The sequence below is a fragment of the Lissotriton helveticus genome, chromosome 11, assembly GCF_964261635.1.
Source record: "Lissotriton helveticus chromosome 11, aLisHel1.1, whole genome shotgun sequence".
In the NCBI taxonomy this organism is placed as follows: domain Eukaryota; kingdom Metazoa; phylum Chordata; class Amphibia; order Caudata; family Salamandridae; genus Lissotriton; species Lissotriton helveticus.
In genome coordinates this window covers 125,569,045-125,590,844 of record NC_136072.1, presented here as the reverse complement: position 1 = coordinate 125,590,844, position 21,800 = coordinate 125,569,045, and the positions used below count along the sequence as shown (strand labels likewise).

At 43.1% G+C, this 21,800-nt stretch overlaps 1 protein-coding gene across 4 annotated transcripts in view; it reads left to right on the top strand.

Moving 5' to 3' along the window:
• The window catches only part of MCF2L2 (MCF.2 cell line derived transforming sequence-like 2), a 2,082,183-nt gene that overhangs the window by 425,359 nt on the left and 1,635,024 nt on the right, over positions 1–21,800 (top strand). For all 4 annotated transcript variants that reach the window (XM_078665987.1, XM_078665986.1, XM_078665989.1 and 1 more), the window contains exon 3: positions 18,463–18,577. In XM_078665987.1, coding sequence (XP_078522113.1) covers positions 18,463–18,577 — 115 coding nt within the window. The remainder of the gene's footprint in view (positions 1–18,462; positions 18,578–21,800) is intronic.

Here is a 21,800-nt window from a genome sequence, read left to right as displayed (position 1 = left end):
GAGCAGCTTCAGGATTGGCCACAGGGCAAGCTGGGAGCTGCCTGCAGTGAAGAGGAGGAAAAGAGCGCACCGCGATACTGGAGGGCAGCAAGGCAGTATTTAAGTTTTGTTTTATTCTTTTGTTCTTTTTCTGTTTGTCTCCTTAGAAGCTCCACTGTCCCCCCCGCCCAGCCTATTTTCCCGAGTAGGAGCTGCTCCTGGTCTTGAAGATTTACAAAAATACTCATGGGAAGGAAAAGCAGTTATTAGGTGTCTAATCTTTTCATTACGGAATGTGTGACTAACGTATTTTAGTGCGGTGATGCTGCCACCAGCACTACAATACGTTAGTCTAACCAGCGGCGGCTCCTCCACTAAGGCGGAGGAGCATCGTCCCACTCCTCTGTGAGCAGTCCAAAAAGGAAAAATAAAATGATAATAACGCACTGGCTCAGTTCTCGGTGCAGGGCGGAGCTGGGCTGTCCAGAGCACGGGGTGGTGAGCACTGTCTTAAGTGTGCATGATGGCTTGGCCGGCCATCTTGGGCCAGTAAAACAGTCATGCACACTTAGCATGTTCTCCAGCCGGCTGTATTGCACAGCCTGGGTGGAGAACATGCATAGGCTCCCAGTCCCTGTCCGAGCGTTGAACTACGGTGCTCAGACCAGCGCCCTGGGCGGAAAGAAAATGTGTTTTTTGTTGTGGGGGCTGAGGGAGGTTGCAGTGTGATGGCCGGAGGTGTGAGGAAGATAGGAGGAGGGCAGAGGGTTGTTGGGGGGCTAAAAACTAGTGTTGGCTCCTCCGTTATGACTGTGGGGTGTCGCCCCACCTGCCGCCAGCGCATAAAATGGAAAAAAATAAAATGTAATCATGTGTGGCAGGCTCGCACTGCTACAGAGCGAGGGCATGGCTGATTAGAGCGATTGCACTATTACGTCAACCCCCCTGCCAGTGTGCATGGAAGATTGTCCCGATGTCTACAGCCGACTAATCTGAACTGCACACTTCAGAGCCTGCAATCCCAAGGCTGAGAAACAGCCGAGGGATTGCAGCTGCAGGCCCCCAGCCTCAAAATGAGCGCTGGGTCAGGATTAGTTGGATTTGCGTAGCACAAGGGAGGAAGTCCCTGCCTTTCCTCCAGGGAGCGCAGGAAGAAGAGAGAGACGGCAACCGGACCCTGTGTTTTTTGGGCATCGCACCGCACCGGATGTTAATGTTGCTGGCCACTACTAGCTAACTATTACGCTGAGGTACATTAAGGGCTGATTACAAAGTCTTTTACGGGACCCAATTGAGGCCAAGTGGAATGGACAAACTGCTGTTCGCATAACATTAAGTCAGGCAGCTCCCTGCTGCGCCCCTAAAAATATTGACACCCTGGGCATGGGCCATGGTCACCCATACCCAAGTCCAGCCCTGGGTGGAATGGTTATAATTACAACTGCTGTTGGCAACTGTGAATCATGGATGTCTTATTGTTATTGTTGTTAATAGCAAAAAACTGGTAACACCTCTAATAAAGACATTCTTTTAAAAAAAAGCAGTGCATTATTTGGGAAGATTTGTAATTGTTTAAGCGATGTAAATATTGGATAACCAAATTTGTTTTAAAGAATGCATATATTTGCCCCCCACCAAATCTGTTAACATAAGGCCCTTGCAACATCCTTTAGGTGGTGAATTAAATAAATGAAACCCCCAGTTTGAAATAGTTCTCACCCTCTTCCATTTTAATGAAGAGAATTCCATGAAACCACCCTTAGTAACTTGGGCTTGTATTTCTAGACTTTAATATCCCTCCTTCTCTTTTTTGTGATAGCCCATGGCAGACCTTAATAGTACATATTTTGCAGGTAAGCTGCTACATCGTGGTTGTTGCCAATCTGTAGTTTAATAGCCCATGAACCCGATTTTGGGAGCGCCTTTCTTTCTCACCCTGATCTGTGTATGCTCAACACAGGACATGCAACAAGCAATTCAGCCCTGAATGGTGGCTAATCTCGATTCTGGTCAACATTTAATAGATGGGGGGGGGAGAACTGTGAGCCTGTTGGTCCCATCAGTGCGACTGACTTAGATTTGAAAAAAGGGAAGCTAGTCTTACATGTTTTGAAGGTTCTGGTACAAAATTATGTAAACTTATTTCATGTGTTACTTCAGAGCCACAGTAGGCATTTGTCTTGCACCATCACCATGAATGGTGATAAGTAGGTGCTAGATTGCTGCAATTTACCGTAAAAAATAAGTGCATTGCTCTGGGAAAGAGAGAACCGAAATTGCAAAATATCATTTTACCCAGGGCCTTTAAAATTCTTGCACTGCCCTATCTAAATCAGTCCAAAGGGAAACAGTCCACCCCGGCACTATGGGGCCGATTATGATCGCGGATGGACTTGAGTCCGTCCGCGATCACCGAGGATGAGGGAACGTCCGCATGGGCTGCGGCGTTCCCTCCTGTGCTATTAGGATGTGACCGCCACCCTGGCGGTCACATCCTCTATTTTTAACATTGCGGCGGGTGCAGCGTCAAGCTGCACCTGCAGCAATGTTAAAAATGCACGCATTGCATTTGTATGTAGAAAGTGGCAGGCACCCCACCCCCCCTTCACCTAGGGGGCCCGCAACGGGCCCCTGCAGTGAAGATCCGTATGCTTTTCAACGGCGGTAAACCCGCCGCGGAAAAGCATATCTTGGCAGCAATCCTAATATGGCGGACGGTGTCTGAGAGACACCGCCACCATATTAGAGCTTTTCCGTCGCGGTTGTAAGCCAAGCGCGGCGGAAAAGCGGCGGACGGAAACCAGGACCCACCAGCCATCCTAATGTGGCGGTGGGTCTTTGGTGGGTCCGCTGCGGTTTTTCCGCATCCTCCGGGCCGGCGGTGGCTTCCGCCGGCCCGGAGGATGCGGAAATTCCGCAATCATAATAGGCCCCTATGTGTAATCTCTGCAGACGCATGGGGTGGTCCACATGATATATCCAGCAGTGTGATCTGGCTGTAACCCCAATAGTCTGGTGATCAGTGTGGTGTAACCAGTGCTTTAAATGGGGGAAAAATAAGTGCAGGTACTCATTAAAATAGAGGTGTGGCAAGTGGGCGGTGCAAGGGGGGGTCTAAAGATAAAATATCATCATACATAGAAACTTCCTTTACCAGTTGCAGCACATATTAAAACAGATGAGAAATATGTTTATGTAAAAAAAACACAGATTAACTCAGAACACAAAATGAAAGTCGTGATAGCACTTTCACCCGAATGGTTGCTGCGCACCTGATTGACAGTGCAGGGTCTGTCTAGAGACCCTGTCCTGTTAATCGCAGTGTGACACAGCCCTCTCAACCTCTGCAGTTTGGGGACATTCAAATGAACGCTGCTGGAATCTTCACCAGCAACTATGGAAAAGAATACTGCAGCCGAGTTAATTACAAGCTGCTCGGAAGCAGAGCGGCCTCTGCCCTGCACTGGATCAGAAACCCAACCTGAGCCTACCGTGCCGTGGATCAGGGTACTGGTACTCTCCCTGGCTACAGAGAAGTGCGGGTACTGATGGCAAAAAACTTCGGAAGTGCCAGTACTCAGTACCGGTGAGTACCGGTGCATTTAATGCACGGAGTGTAACCATCTAAAGCCTTGCATACGTGTCAGCCAGAATAGTGAGTTGTTTTTATCCCACTTAGTAAATACTGATGCCGTACAGTGAGGTGAGGTATTTACTAAATATGGCAAATACCTTCTATGTTAGTTTTGAGGAACAAGTGGGGAACTCCCCATGGAATTGGTGTTTAATGCACAGAATGTGATACGCATTGAAGTCTTCACACACGTGTTCTCCTGTTAAATTTCGACAGGTTTGACCTGCTCCATTCATCAGGCGAAAAATGCACTGGTTTGTTGTTTACTGCAAAACGTGGAATTCCGATTGCTGCACAAATTCCTTTTTGTACTGGGATTGTAATTTTTCACCTCACAGATTATTTTGTCCAGGACAGCTGTACTATGTTCTTCTTTCTTTATTTTTTTTTTTAATGATTTTTGTGATTTTATACATACAACAAAGACAACAAGTTATGTGGGCTACCCGCCCGTGAGGTTACAAGATATAGAGTTAATGGTATACATCTTGGCAGGTTTCCTCTTTTGCTGGTTATAAGTTGCTGGTAGGATACTAAAGAAATAAATGGCTGCCTTCACAGTTTAGCCTCCGGAGAGCGCTGTCTCTGCACATTACGCGCTTTGGAAGCACCAACTGGAAAATAAACAAACACTGGCAAAGCCTATAGGTCTTGCCTATGGACAAATTATTAGCTTTGTCAGTCTGGTGGGTGTGTTGAATGGGAAGGCTTGTACATTGGTGAAGAGCAGGATGGTAAAAAAAAAAAGCAATATGAAGCGACCAGGAGGTTTAGACAGATGATGACGAGGGAAAATAAATAATTTCCCCCCCGTCATCGTCTGTCGAATTCTCCTCCCACCGAGCCCTACCTCTCTGACCTGCACGGGCCGCGGCTGCTTCTTAGAAAACTTCAGGCCACTGGACATACGCGGATTAAGTTGAAAGAAGGTTATCAGTGTAGTACACAAAGTACAACTGCCGAATGCCTGCACCATGTGTGGTCTTTCATATATCCTGCTTGCACGACGTGTGCCCTGTCATGTACCCTGCACCATGTGTGCCCTGTCGTCTGATCCCTGCAAACTTTGGCAGTGAAGAGATTAGAGGGGTAGCTGTGATAAACAGATTTATATTACAGAAAGCAGGCCCTGCTTCACAAAACCAGGAAAACTGGAACTTTCCCAACTCCTGGGGGAGGTAATTTGCTACCTTTATACTTTAATTATTTTGCAGTGTTTGATTTCTCGAGTATCCGATTTTCATTGTGCACTTAAACGAACGTTCCCTGCGGCGTGTAAATAATTGCCGAGGCATAACAAAAAAAAGTAATAATAATGTATGAGGCAATCCTCCAATCTATTGGTTAGCGCGTCTGGTTAGTGATGAAATATCACAACCCTACCGAGCGCACAGCAAAATAGTCTTTTTGACCCCTAATCTTGTTTTAAAGAATTTTTTCATCAGACTGATAATTTGTTATCACATGATTCTCATGTTTATTTAACTGATTTCCTCCTTATTATTTGATTAATGTACACTCTCAGGTATCAATAATCATCAACATTTTTACACTTCAAAAATCTTTTTCATGGTACATTGTATTGTAATTCATACAAACATCATTAAAGTTATTCGACGATTGTTGAGCTGATTGGCCCGATGCAACCCATCTTTGCCTACACTAGAAGCCGAAATTTACAAGAACAACTGAAACCAAGAACAGCATTGGAAGGTTTCAACCATAAAGGCATGAGGAAATGCAATAATTACATACATTGTAACAACGTAATGCAACAAAACTTTGTATCCCATCCTAGAACTGGAGAAAAGATAAATCTGAAATTCACAGCCGACTGTAATTCGAACGTTGTCATTTATTGCATAAAATGTCCCTGCGGACTTATGTATATAGGTAAAACAGAAAGGAAACTCAAAGTTAGAATTGGGGAACATAAAAGCATGATACGTAATCAAAATACCAAATCCAACTTGGCAGCACATTGGATTACGCATAACCACAATATATCCCAAGTAAGGTTTATGGTGATTGAGAAAATTGAAATCAGAGAAGGGATTGACAGTCGTAAAATCTTATCCCAAAGGGAAGTGATGTTGATCAAAAAATTTCAAACAATGGAACCACTGGGTTTAAACGATAAATTAGATCTAGGATGTTTTTTATAAGACCTGCAAAATGTAAAATAGAAGGGCTGCATGTATGTTTGATCTTTCTTATCAAATACTCCAATCTATGCCAATCAGCTGTCTAGCAAATGTTGCTTTCACCATGGCCAAGGGTAATAAGTGCAAGACAATATGCACCCAGCTGCAATTCTGGAAAAGAAAACTATGCTTCTCAACACAGCAGAAAAATACTATTTTTGCATGTGCCATATTGATGCAGCTCAAACAAAAAAAGGAGTACACCAAGCTTATGCAAAATCACGCAAAACCTTTCCACAAAAAACTACAATAAATGGTTCTGTGTCAAGGTCACAAGGTCAAGGTCACAAGGTCCTTATTTAGAAATGCCATGTTAGCCATGATTTTTCCAACTAAGTATGCAAGATTGGCACTCATTTTATGTCACAACATCATCTACATGTATGCCACCCTGTTCAATACACAGCTCAGCGTAGTGATATGTATGGTATACTGTTATCATGTAGTGTGTTTGATTTGGTCTGGACTTTTTTTCTAATTTCTAATCTGTTTTGGTTGGAGTTCCTGATGGCGTACGTGGGACGTACAAATTGGAAGAACTGGTAATTTGTACTTTCACATTAAAAGGGTACGCAGGGCAGAACCATTAAAAATACTTTTGCACCAAAAATGCTGCAGGACCTGCATGTTCACTGGGCACAAGGTGTCATTCAAAGGTCTTCATCTGGCCCCAGACGTATTTCTCTGGATAGCAAACACCTATGGCAATAAGAAAGATATGGCGCTATAGGCTATGTAAGCAGATGGGATGCTGACTTCGGCACTGAGGAGCCAGGTTTGAGTCTCGGCACCGCCTCAACATACTGTGATTCTAGGCAAATCACTTCATCTCCAATGCCTTAAAAATAAAAAAAAGACTGCGGCTGCCCTGGGAAGTTTGGAAGAGTTTGGGCCAGGTGGCTGAACTTGCTGGGCTGAACTTCATACAAATTTCTATTTGTGTTGTGGTTTTATTTTACACCTGAGAGAGCCAGTACAAGGACCCTGTATTTTGAATGAGATTTCTTATTATTTGTTGATGACGGACAATGATGTACCGTGCATTTTTCTGCTGTCTTCTTATGTTTTTTTTCCCTAAATGCTATAAAATTGATTATCAAAAAAGAAAAAGAAAAAAGAAAAAATCAACGTGTGTATGGTGCTGATGTAAAGCACCCCATACCTTCAAGTCAGATCGAGCCTGTGCTATATAAAAATTTAAAAAATCGCAGTGCGAGGGAGGAATGGAGACTTATTAAGTTATATTAATCTGCACTTGAATCATGCTCCACATGGCAACAAGGAAGTGAAGGCATTGCATGGGCTGCCATATCAGAAGGCAGCAAACAAGAATGATAATGATAAAGTGAATCCCCTGCAGTATCGGCCAGGGCACAAACCATTAAATCAGCTTCATTACAGTTATGGGCATTAAAATCGCCCAGCCAATAAAACATATGCCATTACCATGCATGCCTTTATCGTGAAAATATACTTTTTTACAGGGAAATATAAACATATTTTATATATAAACAAAACATGTTCTAAGATGGCAGCCGCTTTGCAAGCAAAATAGGACTGCTTGAAGATCACTGTGATTGAAATCCCTCGTTAATGTTCTCTATTGCATTGAGTATTTTAACGAAAAAGACATGGCGCTCAGGCATCGTGAACAAGGCAGCGTTCACATGTAGTTCATGTCCCGGTTTTTAAAGAGAGTCGACTGAAAACGGTGGAAGGTGTTTTTTATGTTTTACAAAGCAGGGATAGTTAGCAGTTGTTTCAAGAAAGCAATTTAATTAACAGGCAAGCTACTGAGTTTAAAAACTGCATTTTATGTATGTTCTTACTGCCTGTTCTGTAATTCTCTGCTGAGGAGCGCTCTCATCGCTTGAGGTAAAATTGTAGTCCTTCTTCTATTTTTGTGAAATGTCACGGTTTTTGGCTTTAAAATTCTAGTCACCCTATTATATGAGCAACAGTTACATTACACAAGGTCACATTCACCGTACATTGATGCATTACTAGTTAACCCATTTGTGAAAGCTGAACATGATATAGACCCTGGGGAGATTACATCCCTTACCTCTCTATACACTGAGGTTGACTCATTCAGGCACCCTTTGATAAGCCTAATTGTACCTAGCAGGTATATTTTGGGGTTCCCACCTTTCCAAGAGAAAATACGGCCATGTGTTGTTGTTTTTAGCGTCTGCAAAGGCCTGGGCAAAATATTAAATAGGACTTTAAACAATATGGAACGTGTTCATTAGTGAACATTACGTTACTGCTTTTGTTTTCTTTAAATATTAGTCAGCTCTAGAACACGTTTAAAAGTGCTTGCTATTTATATTTGCTGTTTCAAGTATTTACAGATAAGCGCTAAAAATACGATGTTTTTTGGTGAATGTGCTTATTTTTATATCGGGCTGTTAAAATACCAATGGGGGTGGTAGAAAACTGGTTAGGTGGCAACCCAAACTGCTGAGCAGCTATGGAGGGACCGGCTGGGGTTACTTCATAAAATGTAAATCAGGCTGCATGAAGCCGGTTCACTTTGTGTTCCTGTTGCTGACTTCATGAGCCTTTGAACCATGAGTAGCAAAGGCAGGTCCAAGGCTAGAGAAGAGATGTCCGTCTAAGGACTGGCGGGGATGCCACCTTGACAGCAGAGATCTGGCTAACAGGATGAAAAGCCATTGGGTGTGCAGGAGGAGGAAAGGGTTGCTAGAAGCGGTTGATGAAAGAGGTATAGTGGTAGTAGTATGGATAAAAGCAGACGAGAAAGGCTAGGTAGGCGGTGAGGAGCGTGCATTAAAAAATCATGGATAGAGGAAGAAAGGTAGAAGGTTTGCAAGGAGAGCACTGAAGGGACGAGACATAAAACAAGAAGTGCAGGAGAGTTGCGTGAGTATGGGTGTCTTGGAAAGGATGTTTTGTATAAATCAGCGAAAGGGAAGTATTTCAAGGAAAACAGGATATAGAATGAGAATAAGCAGAAGTTTAATCAAAACTAGATAAAGCCAGAGTTGGACTCAGTAAAAGGGTGTAAAGTAGTGTGTCTGCAGTGCACACATCACAGGCTTGACTTCCATCAGCTCTCCCCTCCAGTCACAAGCCAGACAATGTGAGACTAGCTTGGCTCTGGAACAGAATCTCTATGAATACATGAATGACACTTTGCCCTGCGGCACCATGCCGTGTTTGCCAACAATCTGCAACGTGCACTGGGACAAGCGTGTTCTCCCGCAGAGTAGGCACAATCCCAAAAGGGAACAATCCCAGGTGTGTTACACAGCAAATGTGACCTGATGACTCGGTCATGTGCTTAATTTAATAGAACAGTGTAACACTGCCTACACATCATCTGATGCTACGACCATAAAGGGGCATTCTAGACACATTTTTCCTTTTTGCGAAGTTGTCTCTGCCACCTGGCCCCAGCCTTGTTTTTGCTGTCATCAGGCCTCTCTTTACGTGATCCCATGAAGAGTTAGGAGCATGTTTCCAAACTCTGGTAAAGCCTGAATTACTTAACTTTAATTAGCGTTACTCCAACTCCTCCTCCTTTCTTCCAGAAATTATACAGTGAGGTGTTATCAGATGAAACCACTTTATTGATGTCATAACTACACTTTTACAATTGCTTTTATAACCTTCTTGCTTTCTCAAATTTGCTTGAAAATGCATCATTTGCCCACTCTTTTTTCAAAAGTTTCCCAGGGGAAGAACTCCCTCCACCCCTCCACCCCTCCACCCCCCCACCAACACCCCTTATGACGATCTAGCTTCCATGCAACGGGGCACTCATCCTGCACTTTTACGCCACTCATCCTGAACTTTTACGCCTCGCCACTTTCAAATGTCACCAGCACCCACTGTTGTCAATAGCGTGTTATGTGAATGTGTAGGTCGAGGAAGACTTTGTAACATGTTGCAGATTACAGCTGAACTGGAGATGGTTCATCTGGAGCAGAACACCAATATCATTGGAAATAACTCAATACATTTCAGATTGACTCTGCACTTCAGAGCTTGTGGCAAGAGGATATACGCAGAGGGGAAGCACACAATGAGTGACAGAGATAACTTCCATCTTGGGCATGATGGTGTTTTACACAGAAATGTGGCCTTGTTAACATACATTAGAAAAACACACTTGTGCACATATAGAATTTGTTTCAAACCGAATCATATTAGCTCAGTCTGTACAAATGAAATTGTGTGTATACGTTCATACTTCACATTGTTAATGAGGCACAAAAATACAATACCACAAAGATATTTAACAATAGTGGGGTACACTGTCCTCTCCAATTTAACAGCAGGGCAGTAACCCTGCACAAACTGCAGTGGAGACACTATTGTTTCTGTTCCTTTTCTCAATGACTCTGGATGCATGTCTCTTTCTTAGCTCATGGGCCCAGATTCTATACACTGTGACACAGTGCAGTCTCCTATGAGGCATGATAGGGAGAAAGCAGGAGAGCACCATATTCACAGAGAAATGGCACTCTCTTCCCCTCTCCCTAGCACTGGTGCTGATTTCAGCAGCTGTGCGGCAGGCATCTCTAGGGTCCGTGCCTGAGTGTAGCAAAGGGTTTCTACTGGAAGGGTACTCTCCTGTACAAAATACTATGCCTAGACATGTCCAAAAGCTTTTCCTACGTTGTATGTGTGTTGCACAGTGCAGAACGCATGCAAAATCAGAAAAGCATGGAGAAATGTAAACATTTCTCCTTTTAACGCCTGCTTTTCAGCAGCATGCATTTTTGGCGCTAAACCATTTCCACCAATGTTAGTGAATAGGGTTCAGCATCAAAAAGCATGGGTGGTTACATGGGAACGCCCAGGTAACACCTCCTTAAGGCAAAGTAATACTTTACCATACAAACAACACAAATATTTAGTTGTGTTGGTTTATGAATCCCAAAATGGGTTTAGCTTTGGGTTAGCATTAAAAAAAGTAAGGCTAACTCGACGCTAAACCTTTGACAATCTGACCCATGGTCTCTCCTTGAGGAGGGCTTGCTAAGAAACTTTTTTGCATCTGACCACCTACAAAGCAGCAGCCACATTTATCTTATGTGTACTTTTACCTTTTAAATCTCCCTTGTTTATGCATTAAATTGATTTTGTTCTCTAAACATTTTACTTTAATCAACAATTCTGTAGTGGTGGGTGAGCAAACAAATCTACAGGGGGAGCCGAGCCAGAGGTCTGGCTGGGCTCTAAGACCTCCTGCACGACCAAACTCTGAAAATAGCTGGCATCTAAATCATGAAACAAACATCATGAGAAAATGATAGTCTCTTTAAAATAAAGTAAAAAGGTATTTCTTTAATACACATAAGCGTTTTAACGTAATACACCAGATTATTTTTGTGTAGCATACACCATGAATTCACATATTGGTAGGTGCTCTCGTATGTGAAAAAGAAAGGTTTGTAAGATTAAATATTTGTCTAGGATCACACAATTTGGTCATGCCAGGACTGGTCATAGGTTTTCTGGTTTCAAGTTATGCGATTCACCGACTCCGACGCCGTATCCTCGTCATGCTTCAACATCCTGCACATGCTACGAAAGATCTTCCGATGGATCCCCACCGAGACCAGGAAGACGGTCACCCAGGCCCTCGTCACCAGCCGTCTGGACTACGGCAACTCCCTCTACGCTGGAACCACCGCCAAACTCCAGAAGAGACTCCAGCGGATCCAGAACACCTCAGCACGACTCATCCTGGACATCCCCCGCCGCAGCCACATCTCTGGACACCTGAGAGACCTGCACTGGCTCCCGGTCAACAAGAGAATCACCTTCCGGCTCCTCACCCACGCACACAAAGCCCTACACAACCAAGGACCAGGATACCTCAACAGCCGCCTCAACTTCTACGCACCCAAACGCCAGCTTCGATCGACCAGCCACGCCCTCGCCGCCGTCCCCCGCATCCGAAGAGCCACCACAGGAGGAAGGTCCTTCTCCTACCTGGCTGCCAAGACTTGGAACTCCCTTCCGACCCACCTCCGCCTGACCCAGGACCACCTCGCCTTCAGGAAGCAGCTCAAGACCTGGCTGTTCGAGCAGTAGCGGACCCCCCCCCAGCGCCTTGAGACCCTCCGGGTGAGTAGTGCGCTATATAAATGATATGATTGATTGATTGATTGACCGACTAGAGACAAACTAACAGCCAGATTCATCAAACCAAAAGCCACTTGCAAAGGGCCAGATTCTGAGAATCTGGCCCTTTGCGAGCGGTATTTTTGCATTTGGGATGCATCATCCCAAATGCAAAAATCGCTATTTTAGAAATCGCTAAATTGTGATTATTTGCATTTAAGGAATCTCAATTTGAGATTCCTTAAATGCAATGCATGAACCATTTAAAAATTGCGAATTCGCAATCTGGTGCCGCTATTTACCTCGAAGTCTAACTACGTGGTAAATAGCAAAAACTTGTATTTACAGAAACACATGTCCTTGGGACATGTGTGTGCGCAACACCAGTGTACATTACCATTTCAGGGGTGCAACAGGGTGTCCTTTGGACACCCTGGCACCCTTGAAATTGCTATTCCTATTGGCCCATAGGAATGACTCCCCATTTATTCCTACGGGCCTTTAGGCCCATAGGAATGAATGGGAAAGCCATTCCTTATTTGCGATTAGCAATTAGCGAATCGCAAATAAAGAAGCAGTAGAAATCGCTAAAAATATTGCGATTTCTACATGCATCCCGTTTTGCGAGTCTTTAATAGCGAATCCTTAAAATTCGCTATTAAGGACTCGCAATACATGACTTTGATGAATCTGGGGGTTTCTCTCCTTTTTAACATCAATGATTTATGCTCTGGTTTTTGGGTCCTGATGTTTGATGGTAAAGCGTGGGTGGTGGGCATGAGTCACATTAAAGCTATCTCATTTTGGGCTCAAGGGTCCAACAGGTAGATTCATCAAGCATTTTTGCGAGCGCAAACGGTGCGAATCGCAAAATTCGGCCGTTTGCGCCCGGAAAAATGGAATTTGGAATTCATCAATGGGTAATGAACTCGCAATTTGAAAAATCACAAATAATTGCGATTTCTCAAATTGCGATCGCATTTAAGGAATCTCAATTAGAGATTCCTTAAATGCTATTCATGAACCTTTGAAAAATTGCGAAATTGCTACTTTTTACCGCTATTTACCGCGAAGTCTGACTTGGTGGTAAATAGCGAAAACTTCGAAAAATGCACATTAGTGCATTTTTCTAAGTGGTATGTTACACACACACATGTCCTTTGGACATGTGTGTGCGCAACATCAGTCTACATTGACATTTCAGGGGTGCTACAGGGTGTCCTTTGGACACCCCTGGCACCCTTGAAATCGCTTCCTTATTTGCGATTAGCGAATTGCTAATCGCAAATAAGGTTTGAGTCCCCATTCATTCCTATGGGCCTTAGGCCCATAGGAATGAATGGGGAGTTATTCCTTATTTGCGATTAGCAATTCGCTAATCGCAAATAAGGAGGCTGTAGAAATCGCAATTTATTTTGCGATTTCTACATGAATCCCGATTTGCAAGTCCTTAATAGCGATTCCTTAATAATCGCTAGTAAGGACTCGCAAATCGGGACATTGATGAATCTGGGGGTTAGAGCGATCTAGCTGAGCAGAGCCTGGTCTCTGGCTCGAGACTTAAGTGGCTCGCCCACCTCTACATCTCTGTGCACCTCTTGCTCCATACAAAACATTAACTATTCAAACAAATGACAGCAGGCATTTGCCAATTAATTTATCATTTCAGTGGCTAGTTTAATGTACTGATGTTTAAAGGAATTTTGCATAGACATAGCGGCATAACATGCCACAAGAGCATTGTGGAGAGATACCTAACCGTGTTACCACAGCTGAACTGACGATGGCACCAGAGTGCAACAAATCGTCTAATAATGGCTTGGTTGCGAGAGAAAAAGATGTACCTTACCGGTGAAATAGGATTCCTGAGCCATATAACCCTTGCCTAAACTAACCCAGCCCTACCTGCCTTTCAGAGTCAGCGACTTCATGTATGCTAGTTACTACCACAGCCATACGAGAGTGTCTAAGATAAGTCTGACAAGTGAATGACCCCTCAGACCTACTGACCTTTCAGTGACAGATGACCAGCTCGGCCTATCACTTCTGACTTATCAGAGAAATTAGTGTGATATGTTCCTGACTTTCCTTGTCCTCTCAACATGTTCAAGGTGAGTGGCGCTGCACGAGCAATTCAATTCAATAAGGGTTTCCTTGCCTTTCCTTAGGGCGTAAAGGTGACACAAACCTTCACAGAGTGATAGGTGTTGTAATAGTTGTTCCTTAAATAGTTTTGTGTCTCTGATGGCAGTGCAAGCCGGGCAATGCTCTGGTTACTTTTTTGCCACCTCAAGCAGAATGTTGATCTTGGGCTTATCTCCAAGCCTTGGGAAGTCTGTGATCCCGACAGTAAAATCAACCTTGTAAAAGTTCAGTGTTTCACCATAGATGGGGCATTATATAGCAGACAGGGTATTTCATTTTCCTGAATGCCTGGAAATTGACGATTCTGGTCTTGCACTGTTTTTCAAGTTAGTGTAGTCCACTCCCTCACAGGGCCTAATTCACAAAGGTAAACTTACACTGTTATGTAAGTTTTTGGTATTCACAAACTATGAGTTAATAGTAAGGTTACAACTGCGACGACTCTGCATTCAGGGTGGACAACACCACACATTAAAAGATAGCCTCTCCTAGTTCTCTGCCCCGACAGCAGAGTCTCCGCAGTGTTAAACTTACTATTAACTCATAGTTTGTGAATACAAAAAAAAACGTAAATTTACACAAAAGTGTAAATTTACCTTAGTGAATCAGGCTATCAGTGTTTTGGGGTTGTTTGTGATTATATATTCTCATATCTGCCAACTTGAAGAACAATCTCACCTTGCCTGATGCAGCGAAAAACCTACAAGGCACTTTTGAACCCCACCCCACCCCAATCTCCTCCTCCAAAAACAAAACAAAAAAGCTTGCTGAGGCTGGTGCTGATGTCCTTGGGTGTTTTCACACCCCTTAATGGACGTCGGCAGTTCAAATCCTCCGAAAATAAGATGGAAAAAACACTATTTACAGTGGGTTTAAGCTTGTTTACCTTGGCACCGTGTGATGTCGGCTCCTCGCCGGGAGACCGTGGGATGGGAGCCGATATCGTGTGTCACACGGTGGCACCGTGTGAGTTGGCAGGTATATATTCTGCACTGTGTGACTACAATCTAACATTTTAAAGCATTTGAAGGTACTTCCTGTCTGTACCTATGTTTCCAAGTTGTTTCTCTTGCCTTCAGCTTCTCTTGGTAGCAGATTCACATAGTGTATTATGATTCTGGGTTTTTCTCGTTTACATGTAATCCCAAATTTTGCAGTCCATTTTATTGGCATGTAGTAGAGGGTGTCTTTCAAGAATGGCCTGTGGAGTCTTTTTGGTGGGCTACAACGTAGGCCGGGCATCAGGATTTACAACTATAGAGGAGAATTGGTTTGACCACTCATCAAATATTCATCCTTAGGGCTTCGTCTGTAGGTACCAATGTCAGGTGAATAAATGCACACATTTGTCTGCATGTGGTGGACCCATTAATCCTTCAAGAGGTGCTAGCGTTGGTGTTTGCAGGAGTGGAGAAGCAACATAGATCCTCTCCTGAAGTGTGTGTAGTGTCCTGTAGTGTGTAGTGTCATTGACAGTGGCAATTGAGGACCTGTTTGGTGAATGCTGGCAAGGGAGCTGATGTTTCCTTATTGACTGAGATGGGCTGTCAAAAGGGAAGATCCTCTGCCGTGGGCTTCCAGTCTAATGTTGTCAAAGAGGAGGTGACAACAAGTTGTGAATTTTATTAAACAGACATTGTAGTTGTCTTTTGTCAGCATTAACATTCACAAGGCTTTTTCCTTGAGCATTATAGTTGTTTGAGACGTTCTCCCAATGCTGTCTAACAGGTTTTGACAGTTTTATTTCTTTAGGCTTGTTCTAGAAATTCCTTTTTTGTGTTTTTGATGTTTCTTACAGAAAACTAACACAATGTATCATCACAAGCGGGCGAAACAGGCATGGCACCTGCTTGGCATTCATCTGTTTTTTCAGTGCATATACCAAACTGGATGGTAGCGTGATACATTTAAACCAGTGCTTAACTTGTAACAAAATTAGTGCCAGGACTCTCGTCAGGAATCCACTGCAGCTTACACCACCCATGGCCCCTGCCAGCGCTGCCAGTGAAAGTACCAACACAACTACTAACCGTCATACTCCTACAAGTGTGATAATGCAGACTATTCCAGGCCCCCAAAGCTATAAGAGTGACTTGTTTTAATGTATATTGAATGAATTAACAACTTTTGTTGTGTTCATCTCTAATTTAGACAAACAGCGCCGCCTTCTGGCAGACAGTCATAAGTGCTGTTGTTGACAATTAAATGTTGGTGTGGAGCACCAGTGTTAGAAATTGGGTTACGGGTTACTTGTTAACTGGGGTGTGAGCCATGGTCAAGCAGCAATCAAAATCCTAGGGTAAGGCACAAGCAAACCCCAAATTAACCTGTGCTCAGTCCCCTGGTATCTTGGCATAGAGCTGTCGGGCTTAACTTAGAGGCAAATTGTAAAGTATTTGTGCAACACTCCAAACAGACAAAACACCACACAAAAAGTATCCTACACCAGGATAGAGGATAGAGCAAAATGTAATAATTAAAACATGACCAAAAATACAAATATCCGATCAGTAGAACCGAAGTTAAGAATTTTCAAAGAATAAACTGTAAATAGTGCCGAAAAGCATAACGCGACAACCGGGTACACTGGACCAGGTCAAAGTAAAAAGCTCAGGCCGACCCAGATGAAACGCGGGTCAGATACAGTCTCTAATTTGCTCCACTGAAGGTTTACCTTCTCAAATTTTGTCCCAAGAGTTCCTTTCGCATTGGCGAGGGCCACAGGGCGCACGGAGCTCATCGCTGGCAATGGTTTACATGGCACAAAAAGCACATTGGCGTTCCCCTGAGGACTGACGATGCTGCGGTGTGAAACTGTCAGGACTCATGGGAGCTTTCCTCCTTTTAACGCAAGCCAGGTAGCACTTCAGTATAGATTCTGGGGTTTGGGGGAACAGTCACAATTTAAAACCCTTTCTGGTCAGTGGTGGTTCTCGGATGCTGAAAAGCACGTTTGAAGTATTGTTATTGCTAGAGCATATTTTGGACAAGAACAGTAGAATTGATTGGGTGTTTGTTTGAAGAGTCTGCTTGAATTACAAGAGAAAGAATCTTCAACTAGTGCGAAGTTTGGTGAAATTTGTAGATGTTGTGCTTAAGGATCAGACTCAACACTATCAATTTTTTTCACCTTTCAACCCATTGCCACTGATTAGTGGGTCCAATAGCACATTATGATTCTGTAGTTGAGTTCCCTTTTGGTCAGCTTCCATTTTCTTGTGTCCATAAGAATGCAAGTGTTAAAACAAATGGGTTCATGAAATGCATAAAAGGTTTTCCTATAGAGACCCTATATTGTGTTTATTATGGTTTGTAGGTCACACTGTAATGTAAGACTATTTTAATGTCAAATGATTGAGGAACATCATAAGAACGTTTGACCCTAATCTTTTTCAGTGTTGGCCATATTCTCATGTGAGGCGCTGGATTTAACTATATTTTTTGGGCCTCATTTACAACAAAATGACGCAGCGCGGCGCCGAAAGCCATTTTGCTGCACTGAGCTGCATCATTTAACGCCTTAACCGTGCCGGTTTTTCCGCCGCGGTGCGGGCATTCTGAAGAGTGGGTGGGGCTCTGTCGGCCGACGGCAGCACTAGGGAGGTAGTGCTACCGTCGGCCGTTGGCCGACGGCAGCACACAAGGGGTTAAAAAAAGCACAGGGATGCGTCATATTTACAACAATATTACACATCCCTGTGATTTCCTCTGCGCTGGGGCACAATTGGCAGGCCCCCTTGCACCATGGTGTACGCGTGCGTACGTTACAGGGATTATTGTTTTTCTGCAGGAAGGGACACCTTCCTGCACAAAGACAATCATTGTTGGTGTTTTCCTCTTTCTATGTGTGCTGCCGAAAGAGGAAAATACGAGGAGAAATACAATTATTTCTCCTCGTTGCGCCTCCTTACACCTCCCCTGGTGAAGCGTAGGATTCTGACGCATTCCCAGGTTTGCAAAATGTTGTAAATCTGGCAATGCGCCAGCTATGGGTGTTGCATGGGAACACCCACAGCAGCACCAATGGCATGGCACGCCCCTTTCACGCAAAGTGATGTGCGAAAAGCTGCTGTATTGAATAGGCCATAAAAAAAACACGCAGGGTGGCTTTGCGTGGCCTTGCAAATATGGGCCAGCACACTGTGCCGCTGGTGCGTCAAAAAAAGCGACGCACCAGGGGTGCAAGGGCCTTGTAAATAACCCCCTTTGTATCTGGCAGCAGGACTGACTGTAGCCATTCTTTTCTATGTTTGATTTTCCAGCAATTGTGTACAGAGAGTTACATAAGCATCTTAACATAATTGACTTATTTTATAATATTATTTTTTGCAGCACAGCTTGTCAATTTTGTAATGGTTTCAATTAATTTCAATTCAATATTTTTTTACTGCTCTACAGGAGGAAGAGGGCAGGATGGGGCCCCAATCATTACTTTCCCCGAATATCCCGGTTTTAGTGAAATCCCGGATGAAGATTTCCTGAACGTCGTCACCTACTTGACCAGCATTCCCAGGTGAGCCATGGCCGCGAGTCAATGCTTAGAATTGTAGTGGTATCCTCCATTCTAGCTTTCTGGCTGAAGATGTGATGTGTGCTATCTTATGATTGGCTGGATCACAGCGGAGAAAAAAGGGAGTGGTTAAGAAAGACAGAAAGAGCGGGAAAGGTAGAGAGAGGCGGACAGAAACAGGCTTCCGTTCTTGTCTAGCTTTGCATCATCCAAGGTGTGTAGCGATGGAACCTGGTCCCATGTACATTCATATAGAATTTAGAGGTACTTTATCTAGGTACAGCCATACAGTAAAAAGCCAGAAGTAGCCGAACAACATGGATTTATCCCAAGAAAGAAATGCATGTACTTTGCTAGTCTATCCCTATAGTGATCTCTTATTCAAGGTAAATATCAATGGAGGAGGTGAGGGCAAGTAGTTTAATTGTCCACTGTGCCACCAGGACACCTGACTTCTAATTCTGGCTTACCCACTTAAATAAATTATGGGATACTGGGCTAATTGTGTGATGAATTTGTGCCTGACTTCCCAAAACTGTCAGTAGGCCCCAGTATTTAGTTCTTTAAAAAAAGACATTTCAATTTGAACATAATATTGTTCATAAATTCTGTGCAGGGCCTATATTGTCAATAATTTGCGGTTCACAACACATTCCTGATCCAAAGACAGTGACCACATTGTGTTTTTTTCTTCTGCTTATTGTGACTTACTTAGTGGGAGAAGCGGGTGGCCTGGTTGGACTTTTATGATGTCTGGGTGGGAAATGTCATCAGTTGGCCGAGAGACATAGACAATCTTTTTGTCATTTGGAGAGGGACAGAGGAGTCAGCATGTGAATACATAGCAGCCCTCAACAACAACAGATTCAACCTCAGATTTACCTATGAGATTAGCCCCACTAGTGTGAATTATTTCGACCTACAGGTTTTTGTTAGTGACAACAGGTTATGTACCGCATTATATAGAAAGCCAACTGCAGGGAATGCAGTTCTCCATGCGAAAAGCTGTCATCCACCGAAATTGGTGGAAAGCATACTGTATGGGAAACTGTAACGGATCAAGAGAAACACCACAAGAGAGACAGATTACAACCAAGCAGCACAGGGCTGCATAGAAAGATTCAGAGTGAGAGGTTACAGCGAGGGCACTTTACAAGGAGCCAAACAGAGAGTAGACAATAAGAAACGTAGCGATCTACTCCACGGCAAGAAGGAAAGGAGACAGGATGATACAACCAATCCAGTTAGGATGATCACTGACTTTTCCAATAAAGCCAATGTGGTAATAAAGAGTTTGCAAACTCATTGGGCAATTTTAAGATCAGACCCAGTTATTGGCAAAGAGATATCGAGGTATTCAGCAACAACATTCAGAAAAATGAGATCTTTGAGAGACACCTTAGTGAAGAATCATCTGTCACGTCCAATAATGGAAACTCCCCTATCAACAGTGAAGGGATGTTATCCCTGTCTCAAATAAATGCAAGGCATGTGCCAATAGCAGTAAGACCATCACGTATGAAATTCCTGGTGTTGCAGAACTAAAGAAAGTCAATAAACGAATGAATTGCAACACACCATACACGCTGTATAGCCTGATCTGTCCCTGCCAACTCTGCTACGTAGGGAGTACTATCCATTCTACAAAAGGAAGGATACTAGAACATCTAAGAGCGATTGTGAATTGAGCTAGCTCTTACCCGGTAGCTCGACATTTTGAGCTGTATCATAAAAGTAACAGGAACCTATTGAAATTCTTTTGTTTGGACCATGTCCCTCTGGAAGTAAGGGATGGCAACCGGGAGTTGAGGCTTCGACGACTAGAATATAGGTAAATACTAGACATGCAAACCAAAGCACCGAATGGTCTTAACAAAAGTGAAGAACTAGCATTTCACCTGTAAACCTGTAGTTGCATGTGATAGAATAGAATGGGTTGTTCTATACACTTGAATGTAGGAGCCAGGAGTAGAGAGTCCAGGCCCATATAGGGAAGAATCAGTACAAGCGTATTGTAGATGATATGACTTTTTTAATATAATTTATGTAAAAGTAGATGCCAACAATAGAGGTATTAATCGTGAAACAAAATATATGTAGATACGACATGTAAATTCATAACAGGTTGACATCCCTTTCCATGATCATGGTTAAGAAAAATATATGTTTTATGTCATTGATTCCAAGATGGCGCCAAAGTGAGATTAGGCCCATACAGGGCGGTATTGGCAACCTAGTGAGCCCATTGAGGGCGATATGACCTTTCAAATAGAATTTTGTAACAAAGTTGATGCCAATGAGAAATATATTAATTGCATAATTGAATGTATACAGACATAACATGAAAATAATAATATATTGACATCTCCATCTAAGCTAATGATTGTTGAAAGCACTATGTACGCAGGTTGATAGATATTTAAAGATGGCGCCCAAAAAATGATTAATTTCCAGCAATGCAAAACCCATAGTCCATCTACTATGTTAATTAACGCTGCCGCTGTGATGTTGTGATTATGAGATATAAGTAAGCATAATGCAATGCTGGCCGACATTGATAAAGGCAGTCAGTGCCGAAACGCGTCTGAGCGTCCTGCAGGGGCAATAAAGTTTTGTCCTGTACCCTTCGCGAGTGCTGGAATTCATTTGAAGCTGTGAGATTATACCACGCCGTTCCTATGCGGAACCAAGGGAACACTAGAAGCTCTGTGTGTGTGTGTGTGTGTGTGTATATATATATATATATATAGATATATATATGTATAAAAACACCAGTTCCAATTCCGTACTAGAAATTAGACACCGACACAGGGGTTGGACTTCAAGTTTTCTTTATGTGTGTTTTATTCTGCTGTAAACCGTTTCGGCATTCTTTGCCTTGCTCACACCATTATATATATATATATATATATATATATATATATATATATATATATATATATATATATATATATACACATATATATATATTGAACAAAGTTACTCAAAAAGCTGGCCATGTCTTCCAAATGGGATGACAGGTGTAGATCCTGTTGTCAATATCCAAAGCGCACTCTGTGTCAGTTTCCACCACAAAGAAAGCCTGCACTCAACATTCAGTTACACTCCACCAAGTTTATTCGGCAACACGTTTCAACCACCAAGGGTCTTCGTCACGGCTGTGTACACAGTCAATGTGCCCAATCAACATTTTAAAAAAAACAAGCCATAGACATAGAAAATATAT